Genomic DNA, 17,158 nt, shown 5'->3' on the forward strand with positions numbered 1-17,158 from the left:
GCACCACTTCTGTTGACAGGAAACACCTATATAAAACTTACTAACGTAAATTTGTGGTAGAGTAATACTTTGGTAACACTAAAATAAGGCTGTTGTTACGCAAAAAACATTTAATCCATGCTTCTAAGTGGTTCAAGGTGAAAACCTATAAAGCTGTAAATTCCTTTTAAATTTTCCAGAGGGCTGAAGAGAAGAATGTTCTAAGCTCTTGTATGAGGGTTGGGAGTAGAACGGTTATTACAGGTAATATTCTATTTCTCAATACCAGGATATAGGACTTCCAGACTACGAGTTTTAAAAAAAGGAAGCAAAGACCTTAATATAGCAAAAGTCAGAAGAGGTTTTTAAAAAAGAGAAAGAAAAATAAAAGGCAGCAGAAATAAGACCAAGCATATCAATAAGTATAATAAAGATGATTAAAAAGCTAAGAGCTCCCAGTAAGGTTAAAAATCAAATTACTGCATGTTCTCAAAATAACACCCAAAGGTAGAAAACAGAAACAAGGATATATTAGGCAGATGCAAGCAGAAAGGAGGGGTAATAGTTAGAAAGTCAGAAACCATTACTTCTGGACAAAGGACATTTCATAGCTGCAGGATGTCATATGAATCATGCATTGAATAAAACATGAAATGTATAAAGCAAAGACTTAAATACACAGAAACTGGGCAAAGCTGCGCTCTTGGCAGGAGACCCAACACTCTACCTTTCAGACTTTGATAGATCAAGTGGAAAGGCAATTGAGATTGACTTCTGCACTTGTTCTATGTACCTGGAATATCTTCCTTCAGGTACACATGACTTGTTCTCTCCTTTCAGATCTCTACCCAGAAACCACTGCAAAGATGCATTTCCTACTGCCCTATCAAAGTATTAGTAAGCCCCATCATTCTATACCCACTTTCATGGCATTTAATATATCTCAGTATATACTGTTAACTCCCCCCCTAGAATATAAGCTCCATGGGAACAGGGGCCTTACTTTGCTCACTACTGTTTGCCCAGTACCCGCAAGAGTAGATGTCACATTATATGTGCTCAGTATTTACTGAGTGAATGATACAGAACTGTGCTATGCAATATGATGCAATGTCACGTATATAAGTTTAAAATACTGAGTTCCTCAAACTAGCCACATTTAAAGGGCTCAACAGTTATATGTGACTAGTGGCTACCGTATCAATGCAGATGTAGAACATTTCCATTTAAAATTCTGTTGATTGGGTCTTATATAGGTTTGAATAGTATTTAGTAGACAAGTGATTCTGCCTATCCATAGCAGAATTCACCTTTACTGAATGCACAATAATGGATCATGTACTGAGCTACAGGGAAAAACAATTCTAAGAAATAGAGGCTGTGCAGGTCATATTCAGTAACAACACTGCAATGTAGCTGGAGCAAGGAGATAGAATTTCCGTGGCTTTCTAAATATATGGAAATTCAGAAACACTTCTAAAAAAAAATCAAAACCAGAATTATTGAATACTTAGAAACTAGTGTCAAAAAGAATACACCAAGAGTCTCTCAAATGTGGCCAAAGGCAGGTTGAGAGGAAAATTCAGTCTTAAAAAATGTGTTTTATTATAATTAAATAAGCTGAAAAATTATTAAGTACTCAAGAAAAAAACTACAAAATAACCAAAAGATAATAAGAGGAAATTGAATGTTTAAACAAAACAAAAATAAACAGAATGGGAATAAAAAGTATGGGGAGATTTCTTAATTCCAAGAAAAAAATATGTACAACTTTATACCAATAAGTTAGAAAACTTTCGTAAAACATGACTTTCCAGAAAGATGTAGATTTCTAAAACATACAAGAAATGGTAAATACCTCTGGAAGATCAACAAACTAGTTTGCCAAAACTTTGCCCCTGCGTGGGCACTGAGACTGGATGGCTTTAGAGCTGAGTTCTAACAAACTCTTCAAAGTAAAATCAAGAGATTTCAGAAACCAGGCCATAAACACTGTAAGGGCAGGGAGTACTGTTTATTCACCACTTCGTATCCCAGCTCTTGGCCTAGTTCCTGGCACGCAGGACAAACTAAATAAAGGTCTGTTAAGGGACTAGAAAGGGAACATTTTATTATTTTATGTGTGTGTAATTCTCAAGGAAGGTAAGATACATTTTTAATTATAAAAACTGAAAATATTTATGGAGCAACAGACATTTTTAGAGTCCTTTGAAATATAGAAGTGAAAATTTACTAATCAAGACTTTTATTTTATAAAAACTACTTCCTAGAAGGGCATTACCCCGTATTAAACAACTAATAACATATGTGATACACAAACATACATTTAAAACATGAGAAGGCAACCAATATTTTGATACTACAAGAAGATGAGTTTCAGGAGACAAATATGTCCAACATAACTAAAAGGATCTGGACTTCACTTAAAAATTGCTAAATCAGAAAAGAAATTAAGAGTTCAAAAATGTTTTTGCTGACGGAAAAATACATTTTAAAAAAAAGTATGTAAAAACTGATTTACAGGGTCAAAATACATTCTAGTTTCAATTCTTGTATATCCTGAATGAAATTCATATTAAATGTAAATAAAATGCTAAACATCCATCAATGTGCAAAAAAGGAATTCAGTTGCTCAAGTACTAGATACAACTTCATATTCTTTAAATCTACTCCCAGAATTATAAAAAAATAATTTATCAACTGCTACCTAAGTTTGTTAACAATAAAAAGTAGTATATGTCGGTTATTTTCCCTACTGCATTTATCACTATAATATAAAACTTCCAATCCAATATTTTATGCTCCCTGTATTCAAGCTAATTAGAACCTTAAAAAAATAGTTCTACATATAAAGTTGGTGGTTTAAGGCTCAGTAAACAGTAACTAAACAAACATTGTATAACAGATTTTTCCTCAAGAGAATAAGAGAGCCAAAGCTTTCTTCTTTTGTGAGCTTGCTTCACATTACTGTTGTGTCCAATTTTTTCCCAGTAAATAAAACCCCAAAGAGATATAAGGACGGGATGGCCTCCAGTCATTGTTATTACAGGTTTGTTTTTGTTTAAGCCAAAAACCTTTGAAAATAGTTTAGTTCTGGCAGCAGATTAAATTCTCAAAAATTCACATTTTCTTCAAAAAATTTTAACTGGCGAGCTTTCACACTATAAGCTGTATATTTTTCACCCATGTGCTCCCGCAAACGTACCTATTTGAGAAATATAAACAAAAAAATCAGTATGTAGTAGAAAAAAATATTTCTGTACTCTTAAAAGGGTTTTTCTCAGCATGATAACCAGAGGCAGAAACCTTATGGGAGAATACTAATAGTTGTGTTTACATAAAATTTTTAAATGTCAACATATCAAAAAATAAAGTCATAAGAAATTATAGAGCAAACAATAAACTAAGGAAAATATAACATACATGCCAAGAATTAATACCATATATATACAGACAGAGCACTCAGAATCAATAAAACACATTATTAGAATATTAGAATTGATAAAAACAAAATCAGTCCCATAGATAAACTCAACATAGGCATTTACAAAATAATACAAATGATCAATTAACATACATAAAATTCAACCTGACTAGTAATCCAAAAAAAGTACTATGTGACATTCAAAGTATGTCTGTGGAAAGAATGCCTGAAATTAAAATAACACTTAATAATGTGTTCAACAAATGTCATATACTTCCTGAGACAATACATTCAGAAGGACAGAACATCACGTCTTTGGTATTCCTGCCCAAAATGCATAATCTGGATCTATTCATGAGGAAACATCAGACAAGTCCAAACCGAGGGCATTTTATAAAACACATGACCTATACATACTCTTCAAAAATATCAAGGTCATGAAAAACAAAGAGTAACTATTGCAGATTAAAAGAGACATAACTAACTCTAAAACGTAATCCTAATTGGTTCCATACCCAGCATGACAGTATGAGGAGCTCTGCAGACCCTTCTTCAGTGAAACTGGTGAAAATTATTTTAAAAACCAACCATTTAACATCTCTGGAAATGGTCCAAAGGGTATAGGGCAAACAGGGACCTTTTTTTTTTTAAGAAAATCTACTAAAACTCAGTAAAAACAGTAAAACTACTAAGAACAGTGAGAGTCAGTGATTTGAATTAAGATCAAATATCTCCCTTCCCACTCCCAGCTCAGTGAGACAAAAACATCACCACACTGATGAAGTCAAGAACCGTTCCTGCTAACTCTTAGCTGGAAGGCTATCTTCCTGGGAGGGGCAGGACATCAGCATATCTCATCCTGCCCCCAATACCTGTTTTGACAATAAGTTTTGGGAGAGTGCAGCCAAGAAGTGGGAGCTTCTTTCTTACGTCCAGCTCAGCCTCAGGATGGAGGCTCTATCTTGGGTATAGGGCCACTGAAAATATTGGGGCCCCAAACACCTTTGCCCCAGACCATAAGGCAAAATTTCCATGCTGGGTGAAACAATGCCAAGAAGACCAAATACTACTGCCTGTCACGCTCTCTGAGTTTCCAAGGTGGGAGTATCACTCAGAGACAAGCATGCTATTGTTCCCACTCCAGCTCCAAAGCTGTGCATCAAGATTTTGCCTGAGGGTAGAAGCCACATGTAAAATAGCACCAAGTTCTCAATGAACTGACTTCATTTGGAACAGAGAGTGGAGAAATTCAAGCCTAAGGGTGCTCTCAAACACTGGAGGTACTGATGAAAGCTCTTTGGAAGGAGGTTTGTAGATTCACTGCATACATGGGCTAAACTGTAGGCCAAAGGTATTTTAATGGAAAGAACCAAGCAGCTGGAGAGGCCCCCTAGGTTCAGAACAAATCACAAATGCTGACCTTGGGAACTACCCCTGCAAAGGAGCCCAAATTTGATTGGATTGGTTGGTAGAGCAAAGTGTGCCCCAGGGCATTGTTGAAAACAATAAAAGCAATCAGCTGACAACTAAAACTTAACATCTGAGTGAGGTCTGAGGAAGGGAACATCAAGAGAGCTCTGCCAAACCCACTGTCATTCCAAGGGAGCTGTGGACATACCCAAGGCTGCACCCACTGAGGGGCAACGTCAGAGGCTTTACGTTGTGAGGGCTGGGGTGAGGGGTAACATAGACTTTACTAAAATAATTCAGACAATCACTAAACAAACAAGCAGATAACAATAACAATCCCCCATCACTGGAGGCTAGTATCAGAGCTACAGCTTACTACCTAAAATGTCCGGTTTCCAATAAAAAGTTATGAGATATGCAAAGAAACAGAATAGTATGACACATGCACTGGAAAAAAAGCAGGCAAGAGCAACCAGATGTTGGATTTAACAAAGACATCAAAGTACCCATTAAAAACGTGTTCACAGAACTAAAAGAAACCATGATTATAGAAGTAAAGAAAGTTATGATGACAATGTCACATCAAATAGAGAATACTGATAAAGAGAAAGAAGGTATAAAAAGAGCCAAATGGGAACAGACTCAAAGACATAGAAAACAAATTTATGGTTACCAGGAGGGGAAGGGGATGTGAAGGGATAAATTGGGAGTTCAAGATTCGCAGATACTAACATACATAAAATAAACAACAAATTCATACTGTATAGCATAGGGAACTATATTTAATATCTTGTAGTAACTTACAGTGAAAAAGAATATGAAAACAAATATATGTATGTTCATGTATGACTGAAGCATTATGCTGTACACCAGAAATTGACACGTTGTAAATTGACTATACTTCAATTAAAAATACATATGTATGGCTATAACTGAAAAAAAAAAGTTAAAAAAATATATATATATACAAAAAAAAAAAGAGAGAACCAAATGGTAATTCTGGAGTTGAGGAAAGAAAATGAAGAAAGATGAACAGAGGCTCAGAGAAATGTGACACCATTAAACATACCATGTGTAATGGGAGTACAGAAGGAGAGGACAGAGAAAAAGGAGCAGAAAAATATTTAAAGAAATAATGGCTGCAAATTTCCCAAATTTTTTGAAAAACAATCTACACACCCAGGAATCTCAATGAACCCCAAGCAGGATCAGCTCAGAGAGCCACACACACAGACACATTAAAGTAAAAGTCCTGATGCTGTAATGTATACAGAAGTCAAAATATAAGGTTGTATACATGAAACTTACATAATGTTATAAATCAATGTTACCTCAATAAGATAAAATAAATTAAAAAAAATAAAAGCAATATTCCAACAACAGTAACAATGAAGTAAAAGTGCTGAAAGCCAAAAATAAGAATAAAATCTTGAAGCAGCAAGAGAAAAATGACTCATTACTTACAAGAGAACCCCAATAATATTAACAGCTGACATCATAAACAAGAAGTCAGAAGCAGTGGGGTAACATATTCAGAGTGCTCCAAAAACAAACTGTCAACCAAGAATCCCATATCCAGTAAGGTTATCTTTCAGAAATGAAGGCAAAATAAAGATATTCCCAGATAACAAAAACAGAATTTGTGGCTAGCAGACTTGCCTTATAAGAACTACTAAAGAAGTTCATCAGGCTGAAAGCAAGAGACCCCAGGCAATAATTCCAATTTACATGAAAGCACAAAAAGCACTGATGAAAGTAATTATGGAAATAAAAAACAATATAAATGTAAATTGCTTTTCCTTTTCTTCTTGGAACAGATTTTAAAAGCAATTGTATAATACAATATGTACAAAAGATGGTGGAGGAAGAAGCACCAGAAATCTGTCTCCTCACATGGACAAAAACTGTACTGGCAGAATCTGCCTGATGTAATTATTTTGGAACTCTGAAGTCTATTAAAGGCTTCAAATATCCAGGGTAAGGCTTGAATGGTAAATTGTGGTTAATTTAAGTTAATTTCAGCTCTTAGTACCCCTCACCTGGATACAGGCAGCTGTGCAATGTTCCTGAAGCAGCCCGTACATAGCTCACAGGAGCCAGGGTAAGCAATAAGAATCACGTCCTCCAAGAACTGGGGATCTATCTGCGTACTAATAGCTGACTGCTGCTTCTCATCACAGAGGGGCAGACAAAGAGGCAGGCAACCACTGTTCCAACTCTCATTAACAATGTTACAAACACCATACCTTCCAGCTGAAAGAACTTCTAGGGGATTTGACAGGACCAATATAGGTATTGTGTGAGTGCCAGAAGAAGAGAAAAAAAGAAAGAGAGATTATTTGACGAAATAGTAGCCCGAAAGTTCCCAAATTTGATGAAAGACTTGAACATCCAAGAAACTCAACAAACTCCAAGTAGGATGAACACAAACAGTTCACACCCAGACACATTATAATCAAACTGTCAAATGCCAAAGACAAAGAGAATCTTGAAAGCAGCAAGAAAGGAGCAACTCATCATATACAAGAGATTCTCCAATAAGATAATTAGCAGATTTCTCATCAGAAACTTTGGAGGCCAGAAGGTAGTGGGATGGTATTTTCAAAGTGAAAAAAAAAAAAACTGTCTACCAAGAATCCTCTATCTGGCAAAAATGTCCTTCAAAAGTGAAAGAAAAAAGATTTGGCCATCTACAACAACATGGATGGACCTACAAGGCATTATCCTATTGGAAATAAATCAAGAGAGAGAAAACCAAACATTGTATGAGCTCACTTACATACAAAATCTAAAAACAAAACCAGGGGAGGGTGTAGCTCAGGGGGAGGGTGTAGCTCAGGGAGAGGGGTAGCTCAGTGGTAGAGTGCATGCTTAGCATGCAAGAAGTCCTGAGTTCAATCCCCAGTGCCCTCATTAAAAAATAATAAGTAAACCTAATTACCCCCTCTTCCCCACTCCCCCCTAAAAAACCCCACCAAAATCTGAGGAAAAAAAAAAAACCAACTCATAGAAACAGAACAGATTGGTGGTTGCCAGAGGTGGGTTGCAGGAATGAAGGAAATGGGTAAAGGTGATCAATAGGTACAAACTTCTGGTTGTAAGAAAGTTTGGGGGATATAATACATAGCATGGTGACTAAGTTAATTGTACTCTATTGTACATTTGGAAGTTACTAATAGTGGATCTTAAAAGTTCTCATCACAAGAAAAAAATCTATGACAGGTGACAGATGCTAACTAAACTTACTGTGGTAATCATTTCACAATATATACATATATCAAATCATCACATTGTACACCTTAAACCAACACAATGTTACACATCAATTATATCTCAATAAAACTGGAAATGGGGGGAGGAAGAACTTAAGACATTCCCAAATAAATGATGAAGAAGGTTCACTAGATCTGCCCTGCAAGAAATACTAAAGGAAGTCATGCAGGTAGATATGAAAGTATACTAGACAGTAACTTAAAGCTGTATAAAGAAATAAAGATCTCAGTAAAGGTAAATACACAGGCAGTTATCAAAGCTAGTAGTATTATAACAATGGTTTATAATTCTATTTTTTATTTTCTGCATGATTTAAGAGACTAATACACTATAAAAATTATTAGTTTAAAAAGTTATTAGTCTAGGACTAATGTAACAACTTTGGTTTGTAGCTGCATATTTTGCTTTCTACAAAATTTAAGAGACTAATGCATTAAAAAAAAACCAATTACTAGTTAATATTTGTGGATTCACAATATACAAAGATGTAATTTTGTGACATCAATAACTGAAAGGGGTGAAGACAGAGCTCTAAAGCAGCATGTTACTGAAGTTAAGGTGGTATAAATTCAGACTGGAGTATTAAAACTAGGATGTTAAATGTAATCCCCATGGTAACAATGAAGAAATAGTTACTGAATATACATTAAAGGAAATAAGAAAGGAATTAAAACATTTGACTACAAAAAAGGAACTAGACATAAGACAATAATGTAGGCTATTAGGGACAAAAAAGCTAGAAAGCATATAGAAAACAAATAGCAAAATGACAGAAGTTCCTCCCTATCAGTAACTGCTTTAAGTGTAAATAAATTAAACTCTCCAATCAAAAGACAGAGACTGGCAGAATGGATAACAAAATTAAATGTTGTCTACAAAAGACACACACAGATTGAAAGAGAAAGGACTGAAAAAGATATCCCATGCAAACGGTAACCAAAAGAGAGCAGGAGTGACTACACTAATATCAGACAAATCAGACTTGAAGACGAAATAGGTTACAAGAGACAAGGACATTATATATTAACAAAAAGATCAATATAGCAGGAAGATATAATAATTATAAACATTTATGTACCTAATAACTGACCATTACAATATATGATGTAAAATCTGATAGAACTGAAGGAAAAAATAGACAGTTCTATAAACAGTTGGAGAATTCAATACATGCTCTCAATAACAGCTAGGACAACTAGACAGAAGGTAAGAAAACAGAGGACTTGAAAAACACAAAAGCCAACTAGATCTAACAGACATATACAGAACATTCTACCTGACAACAGCATGATACACATTCTTCTCAAGTACACATGAGACATTTTCCAGGAGTGACATATATATGTTAGGCCACAAATTAAGTCTCAATAGATTAAAAAGGCAGATATCATACAAGGTATCTTCTCTGACCATAGCAGGATGAAGTTAGAAACCAGCAATACAAGGAAACGAGCAAATTCACAAATTTATGGAAATTAAACAACACAATGCATCAAAGAAGAAATCACAAGGAAAATTTAAAATATTGAGAGACAAATGAAAATGAGAACAATATACCAAAACTTACGAGATGCAGCAAGAGCAGTGCTGAGGGTGTAATGTATAGCTGTAATTGCGTATGTTAAAAAAGAAAAAAGATCTCAAGTCAACAAACTTATCAACCAGAGAAGTAGAAAAAGAACAAATTAAACCCAAAGCTAAAATAAGTAAACAAACCTAATTACCTCCCCCAAAACAAATAAATAAAAACAAAACCCAAAACTAGCAGAAGGAAGGAAATAATGAAGATTATAGCTGAGATGAACAAAATAAGAGTTTAGAGAAATAGAGAAAAATCAATAAAACTACAAGCTGGTTCTTCAGAAAGATTAACAAAATTGACAAACCTTTAGCTATACTGAGAAAAAAAAAGACTCGTTACTAACCTCTGAAATGGATTTGGGGCATTACTACCATCTCTATAGAAATAAAAAGGATTCTAGGAGAGTACTATGAATGACTGTATGCCACCAAGTTGCACAACTTTGATGAAATGGACAAATTCCAAGAAACATAAAACCCACCAAGACTGAATCATAAGAAGTAGAAAGTCTGAATATATCCATAACTAGTGAGGAGACTGATCAGTAATTTAAATCTCCTGACAAGTAAAGACCCTGGACCTTTGCTGGTGAATTCTGCCAAACATCTGGACAGGAACTGATCTTCCTCAAACTCTTCAGAGAGTTAAGGAGGGGGTACTTCCTGGCTTATTTTTGAGGCCAGCATTGCCCTGGTGCTAGGGCCAGATAGGGACACTACAATAAAAGAAAAGCATGGACTAATATCCCTTATGAACATTCTCCAACTCATTCTATGAGGTCAGTATTACCCTGATAACAAAAACAGATAAAGATATCACAAGAAAACTAAAGACCAATATCTCATGTGAACACAGACACAGAAATGCTCAGCAAAGAACTAGAAATGACTCCAGCAACATATGAGAAGCAGTATACACCATGACTAAGAGGGAATGCAAGAATAATTTAACATCCAAAAACCAATTAATGTAACACACCCATATCAACAGAATAAAAACCAAAAACCACACGATCATCTAAATAGAAAGCATTTGACAAACCCAACACCTTTTCATCATTAAAAACACTCAGCAAACCAGGAATAGAAGGGACCTTCTTCAACCTGATAAAGGGCATCTAAGACCTCAGAGTTAACATCATAATTAATGGTGAAACACCAAATGCTTTCTAAGATCAGAAACAAGATAAGGATGTTTACTCTCACCACTTCTATTCAACATTGCACTGGAGGTTCTAGCCAGGGCAATTAGACAAGAAAAAGAAGTAAAAGGCATCCAGATTGGAAAGTAAAACTAACTGTATTCACAGATGACATGGTTATATGTATATAGCAAATTACAAGAAATCTACTTAAAAAAAGGTGGGGGAGTATTAAACCCAATAAACAAAGTCAGCAAGGTTACAAGGCCAATATTTTTTTAAGGTTAGTATTTTAAAAATCAAATTTATTTCTATGCTTTTTCAGTGAACAATCCCAAATGAATATAAGAAAATTCCAATTACAACAGTATTAAAAAGAACAAAATACTTAGGAATAGGTTTAACAAAAGACGTATAAAACTTATACTCTAGAAACTCAAAGCATGTTTTAAAGAAATTTAAGATCTAAATAAATGGAAAATCATCCCAAGTTCATGGATCAGAAGACTCAATATTGTTAAGATGGCAATGCTCCCCAAACTGATCTGCAGATTCAGTTCAATCCCTGATAAGAATCCCAGCTGGCTTCTTTGTAGAAATTGACAAGGAAATTCTAAAATTCATATAGAATTGCAAGGGACCCAGAACAGCCAAAAGAATCTTGAAAAAGGAGAACAAAGCTAGAGGACTCACCTGATTTCAAAACTTACTCTTACAAAGCAACAGTAAACAAGACAGTGCAGTATTGGCACAAGGATAGACATAAAGATGAACTGAATAGAATTGAGAATCCAAAAATAAACCCATATATGTAAGGCCAATAATTTTTGACAAGGTGATAGAATAGTCTTTTCAGCAAATGGTGGTGAGATAACAGGAGAGCCACATATATAAGAATGAAATTGGATATTTACTTCATTCCATATATAAAAATTAACTCCAAATATATCAGAGACCTAAATGTAAGGACTAAAACTATCAACCTCTTAGAAGAAAGCATGGGGATAAATCTGCATGACCTTGCATCTGTCAATGGATTATTAGATGACACAAAAAATACACGTAACTTTAAGCAGAAAAGTCAGGTAAATCAAACTAAAGTTTAGTCAAAGCAAAATTCCATAGGGTCTTTATCAAAATCCCTAAAATTCACATGGAAATGCAAACGATAGCCAAAATAATTTTGAAACAGAACAAAGTTGGAGAACTCATACTTCCTGATTTCAAAACTTACTACAAAGCTACAGTAATCAAGACAGTGTTGTATAGACAAAAGAATAGACATATAAATCAATGGAACATAACTGAGTTTAGAAATAAACCATTACATTATGGTCAACTGATTTTCAACAAGGGTGCCAAGACAATTCAATAGGAAAAGAATAGTCTTTTTAACAACTTGTGCTAGGACAACTGGATATCCACATGCAAAAGAATGAAATTACACAATACAAAAAATTAACTCAAAATGGATTATAGATCTAATTGAGCTTAAATGATAAAACTCTTACAAGAAAATATAGGAATAAGTCTTCATGACCTTAGTAGGTTAGGCAAAAACCTTCTTAGATATGACACCAAAACCACAAGTGACAAAAAAAACCCAAAATAGATAAATTAGACTTCAACAAAATTAAAATCTTTTGGGCTACAAAGAATACCATCAAGAAAGTTAAAAAAAAAAACACTGAATAGAAAAAAAAAAACTTGCAAATCATGTATCTGATAAAGGAATTACTTGCATCCAGAATATATAAAGATACAATAAAAAGATAAATAACAATTTTAAGATATGTAAAAGTTCAGAATAGGCATGTCTCCAAAGATATACAAGTGGCCAACAGGCATATGAAAGATGCTCAACATCATTAATCATTAGGGAAAAGCAAATAAAAACAATAATGAGATACCAGTTCCCATTTACTAGGATCACTGTAATCAAAATGATGACAATAACAAGTGTTGGCAAGGATGTGGAGGTATCAGAACCCTATGCATTACTGGTGGGAATGCAAAATGGTGCCATCACTTTGGAAAACAGTCTTGCAGTTCTTCAAAATGTTAAATATAGACTTTTCATATGATTCAGTAATTTCCATTCCTGAGAAGATACCCAAGAAAAATGAAAACATATGTCCACACCAAAACTTGTACATGAATGTTCATAGCAACATTATTCATAATAGACAAAAAGTGGAAACAACCTAACTGTCCATCAACTAATGAAAAGATAAACAAAATGTGGTATAGCCATACAATGGAATATTATTCAGCCATATAAAGGAATGAAGTACATGATGCATGCTACAAGATGGATAAATCTCGAAAACATGCTAAATAAAATAAATCAATCACAAAAAACTACATAGTTTTATATAACTCCATTTAAATGAAATGAAGTGGGGGAGGGTATAGTCCAGTGGTGGAGCACGTGCTGAACATGCATGAGGTCATGGGTTGGATCCTCAGTACCTCAGTTAAATAAAAAATAACAATAATAAATATAAACCTCCCCTCAAGCAAACAAAGATAAATAAATGAAATGAAATGTACAGAAGAAGCAAATCTATAGAGACAGAAATATTAGTGGTTGCTTAGGGGTGAAGGGACTGGAGGACAATGGGGAGTGACTGTAAATAAGCAAACGGTTTCTTTTGGGGGTAATTAAATGTTCCAGCATTGATTGTGGTGATGATTGTGAACATACTAAAAACCACTAAATTGTACACTTTAAATAGGTAAAATGTATGGTATGTTAATTATATTTCAAAAGGCTGTTAAAAAAAACCTCCATAGCATAAACAGCTGACACAGCTAATGGGGACACTCACCTCTCTCTCCAATTCATCCTCTTCTTCCAAAAGGTCATAGACCTGCTCTAAGAGCTGAATCCCCAGGGCCTGAATTACATCAGCTCTCAAGACTTCAACAATTCTTCTGATTTTTTCAGCATCTGGCATGAGAGCTAAAAAGCAGTAACAACAACAAGGTAAAATAAATACTTTCATTACTGCAGCAAGAACACAATGGTTTTAAAAAAAATTTTGTCATGGTAAGATTTTCACTTTGACAAGAGTTTGGTTTAATAACTTCACGTATTTTTAATGACTAAAATGTATTTATGAAATTCATGTCTCACTACTATCTCCTAAACCTAAAAACTACAATTGTCTAATATATATTTTTTATTATATTTATTGGGGGGGGGCAGGTTTATTTATTTATTTATTTATTTTTAATGGAGGTTCTGGAATTGAACCTAGGACTGTGTACGTGCTAGGCATGCACTCTACCACTGAGCTATCCTCCTCTCCTACAATGGTCTAAAGAAGATCCACTTGAAACATTCAAGCATGTACATTTGTATTTATTTTTAAAAATCAATTTTCATGTAGTTTTTCAGAAACACAACTGCTACATAAAATAAGATATATCTTTTATGGAGATACCCAAATGAAATAATAAAAAAAAAACCCAAAATTATAAGCATTAACTCCTTGAGTTGACACATTTCCCCAATAAACATATGCTCTCCAGCTTGGTATTAAACAATAAAGTGACCACCTGAAGACAGCTCTTTAAAATGGAGTTCCTCTGCCTCTTCTGCAACTTTCCCATGAAGTATTAGCGTATCCCGGTACTTCCGATGAAGTTTAAATTCTGACACTGGATCTGGTACTGGGAGATCTTCACAACTTTCTTTAGAGTCCAACTTTAGGGTCTGAGTCATCAGTTGTACCAAGTCACTCATTTCATTTGCATGACCTTTTCTGGAAAAAAGAAATTCTCTTGTTATTTAATTGGCTTCATGAGAATTTTTCACAGAAATTAGACACAAAACAACCTCTAGGAAGTTCTGCTTCCAAATAGGTAAGTAAGCTCCTACAGATAGACCCTTCAACAAATAAGTATAAACTCTGGACAAAATATGAAAATCAACAATGTGAAGGCAATGGAGAATGTACAAAATTTGCAAGGAGGTTTTGGAGGGGAGTCAATACCTTTTAGCCTCAGGGCAGCTAAAGTACAACAGAAAACCCACAGTCTTTCTGGCCTGCAGAACCAACGGACAGAGTTCGAGACCACCACTGCCACTGGAAAGTTAGAGAGGAATCTTCGAGAGAGCCAGAAAGAAAAGGCCCCGGATTCTGTGTATAAATTGTGCTCAACTATTTCTAAGTAATTTAACTACATCAAGTACAAAGTTCAAGAATACTTAAAGAAATATAAAAATATCGGCCTAATGGGGTAAAATTGACAATGTCTGGCATCCAATCAAAAGTACCAGAGTGATGGAAATGTTAGCTATCTTGATTGTGATGGTGGTTTCATTGGTGTATACATCTATCAAAATTCATCAAATTATACACCTGAAATATGTGTAGTTTACCGTACAAGAATCATATCATAATAAAGGTGTTAAATTTTTTTAATTAAAAAAAAGACATACAAAACAGGAAAATAACACACATTTGCAAAGAGAAAAAAAATCAGTTAATAGAAACAGATCCTGAAGTGACACAAGTGAGAGAATTAGTAAATAAGGACATTAAAATGGTTACTATAATTGTATTCCATATGATCAAGGTAGAGAAAGCATTAACATTTTAAGGAGAGGCAATGAAGATAAAAAAGACTCAAGATGAACTATAAGTGGTAAGCACAATGTGTTAAATACATGAGATGGGATTAACAAATTAGATACTGCAGAAGAAAAGATTAGTGAATTCAAAGATATAGCAATGGAATCTATGAAAAATGGAACAGAGGGAAAAAATGTCTAAAAAAATGAACACCATCACTGAGCTGGGACAACTTTAAACAATCTAATACACATGTAATTAGAATCCTTAGAGCAGGAGGGAATCCAAAAAAATTTTCAAGAAATAATGGCCAAACTGTTTCCAAATCTGATGAAACCTATAAACCCACAGATCTAAGAAAACATTCTGTAAGAATTCTGAATGAAAATCAGATGTGTTCACTAGAAGAGGTTTTTAGCTCTAGTATATACCAAAAACCATTTATAACATTATCAATTGCAGTACTACAGGTCTGAATGCTACTATACATGTACATTTACGGTTAATTTAAACAGAAATAATTTATGAAGGAAGGCAGAAAAACAAGAACTTACCCTTCCCTGGAATCCCCATCTGATTTATCAGTTGAACTTGTAGAAGAACTTAATTCATCCTCAGAGAGACAATAGGTAGGTTTCCCTTCCTATTAATGTTTGGAAAAACAAAATTCCATATTACAACATAACTAGAATGTAATACATGAGACAGTCTTGGAGGTAATGTCTAGATACAATGTGCACCTAGGTCCAATTTCACAGGAGAACTAATGGATATAAAAATCTAAGTTACTTTACCCAAATGATGTCCCAGTTCACCCATAACATTCATAAGTGAAACCTGAGGAACATCAAGGTGAAGTTTTTGTTTATTTGTTTGCTTTTAAAAAAATTTTAGATGTCTAAAGATATTAAGTTTTTTTTTCCCCATCAAGGTGAAGTTTTATAAGGCCCTGGAAAGTTTCAGCTCTGAAGAAATTTCCCTTCCAGAAGAGAGTGGACAAACAGTTCTGCTATTCCAACTTCTAAGCAGAAGGCTGGTACCATAAAGAATATTGGCACTTTAAACTAAACAGAATGCCATCTAAATAAAAGCAACATCAGTTTGCTCACATGTGAGACTCTTTTTTAAATGCTTTAAAGGATTATTTGATATAATTACACACAAACCTTATAACTTGGGAAAATAAAGAGGACCATCTTAATTAGTGAATCAACTAAATCAGAGACTATTGCTAAAGAAAAAAAACTTCATTACTTTAAAGGGAAGAATTTTTCTTTTTCTTTTTTAAAATAATATGCTCCTAGCAATAACTAGAATACAGAAAAATGAATACTTATTCCCAGGGTATTATTACACAGAAAAGTGAACATGAGTTTAAAACTTTGCAATTATCCATTTAGCCACCAGATGGTGCCCCTACATCATCCCTAGGCAGAAAGGTAAGGTACTTTGATAAACAGGAAATCAAGAAATGAGCAGCAAGTGAGCCTAAAATTGGGCCAGGTCGGTAGGTATACTAGTAACACAGCAGAATAAACAAACTGTTGCCTAGTGGGAACCGTCTGGAAGTCTTGTTTAAAAGACTATCTAAGAAAGATATTAACCTAGGCTGCCAATTCTTTACAAGAGTGTCTGAAAAATTCATTTCCTAAATGAAGCAAACATAATCCTTTTAATTACTATTGACTAGTTCTTTTCCTTGTCAGAGGAGAGTGAAAGGTATAACTTAGGCCAGGACTGTCCCAGAAATAAACAGAGCTGGCATT

At 34.4% G+C, this 17,158-nt stretch overlaps 1 protein-coding gene across 4 annotated transcripts in view; it reads right to left on the reverse strand.

The window, feature by feature from the left end:
• Positions 1 to 1,978: 1,978 nt before the first annotated feature.
• NEK4 (NIMA related kinase 4) overlaps positions 1,979 to 17,158 on the reverse strand; it is a 40,888-nt gene continuing 25,708 nt past the window's right edge. For 2 of the 4 annotated variants that reach the window (XM_072941469.1, XM_072941470.1), the window contains 4 exons: positions 15,947 to 16,035; positions 14,374 to 14,579; positions 13,641 to 13,774; positions 1,979 to 3,184 (listed from right to left, as the gene is read on the reverse strand). In XM_072941469.1, coding sequence (XP_072797570.1) covers positions 3,092 to 3,184; positions 13,641 to 13,774; positions 14,374 to 14,579; positions 15,947 to 16,035 — 522 coding nt within the window. In that variant the 3' untranslated portion in view covers positions 1,979 to 3,091. The remainder of the gene's footprint in view (positions 3,185 to 13,640; positions 13,775 to 14,373; positions 14,580 to 15,946; positions 16,036 to 17,158) is intronic. The other 2 variants (XM_072941471.1, XM_006196541.4) reach the window with 1 other exon arrangement.

Source organism: Vicugna pacos, chromosome 17 (assembly GCF_048564905.1).
Source record: "Vicugna pacos chromosome 17, VicPac4, whole genome shotgun sequence".
In the NCBI taxonomy this organism is placed as follows: domain Eukaryota; kingdom Metazoa; phylum Chordata; class Mammalia; order Artiodactyla; family Camelidae; genus Vicugna; species Vicugna pacos.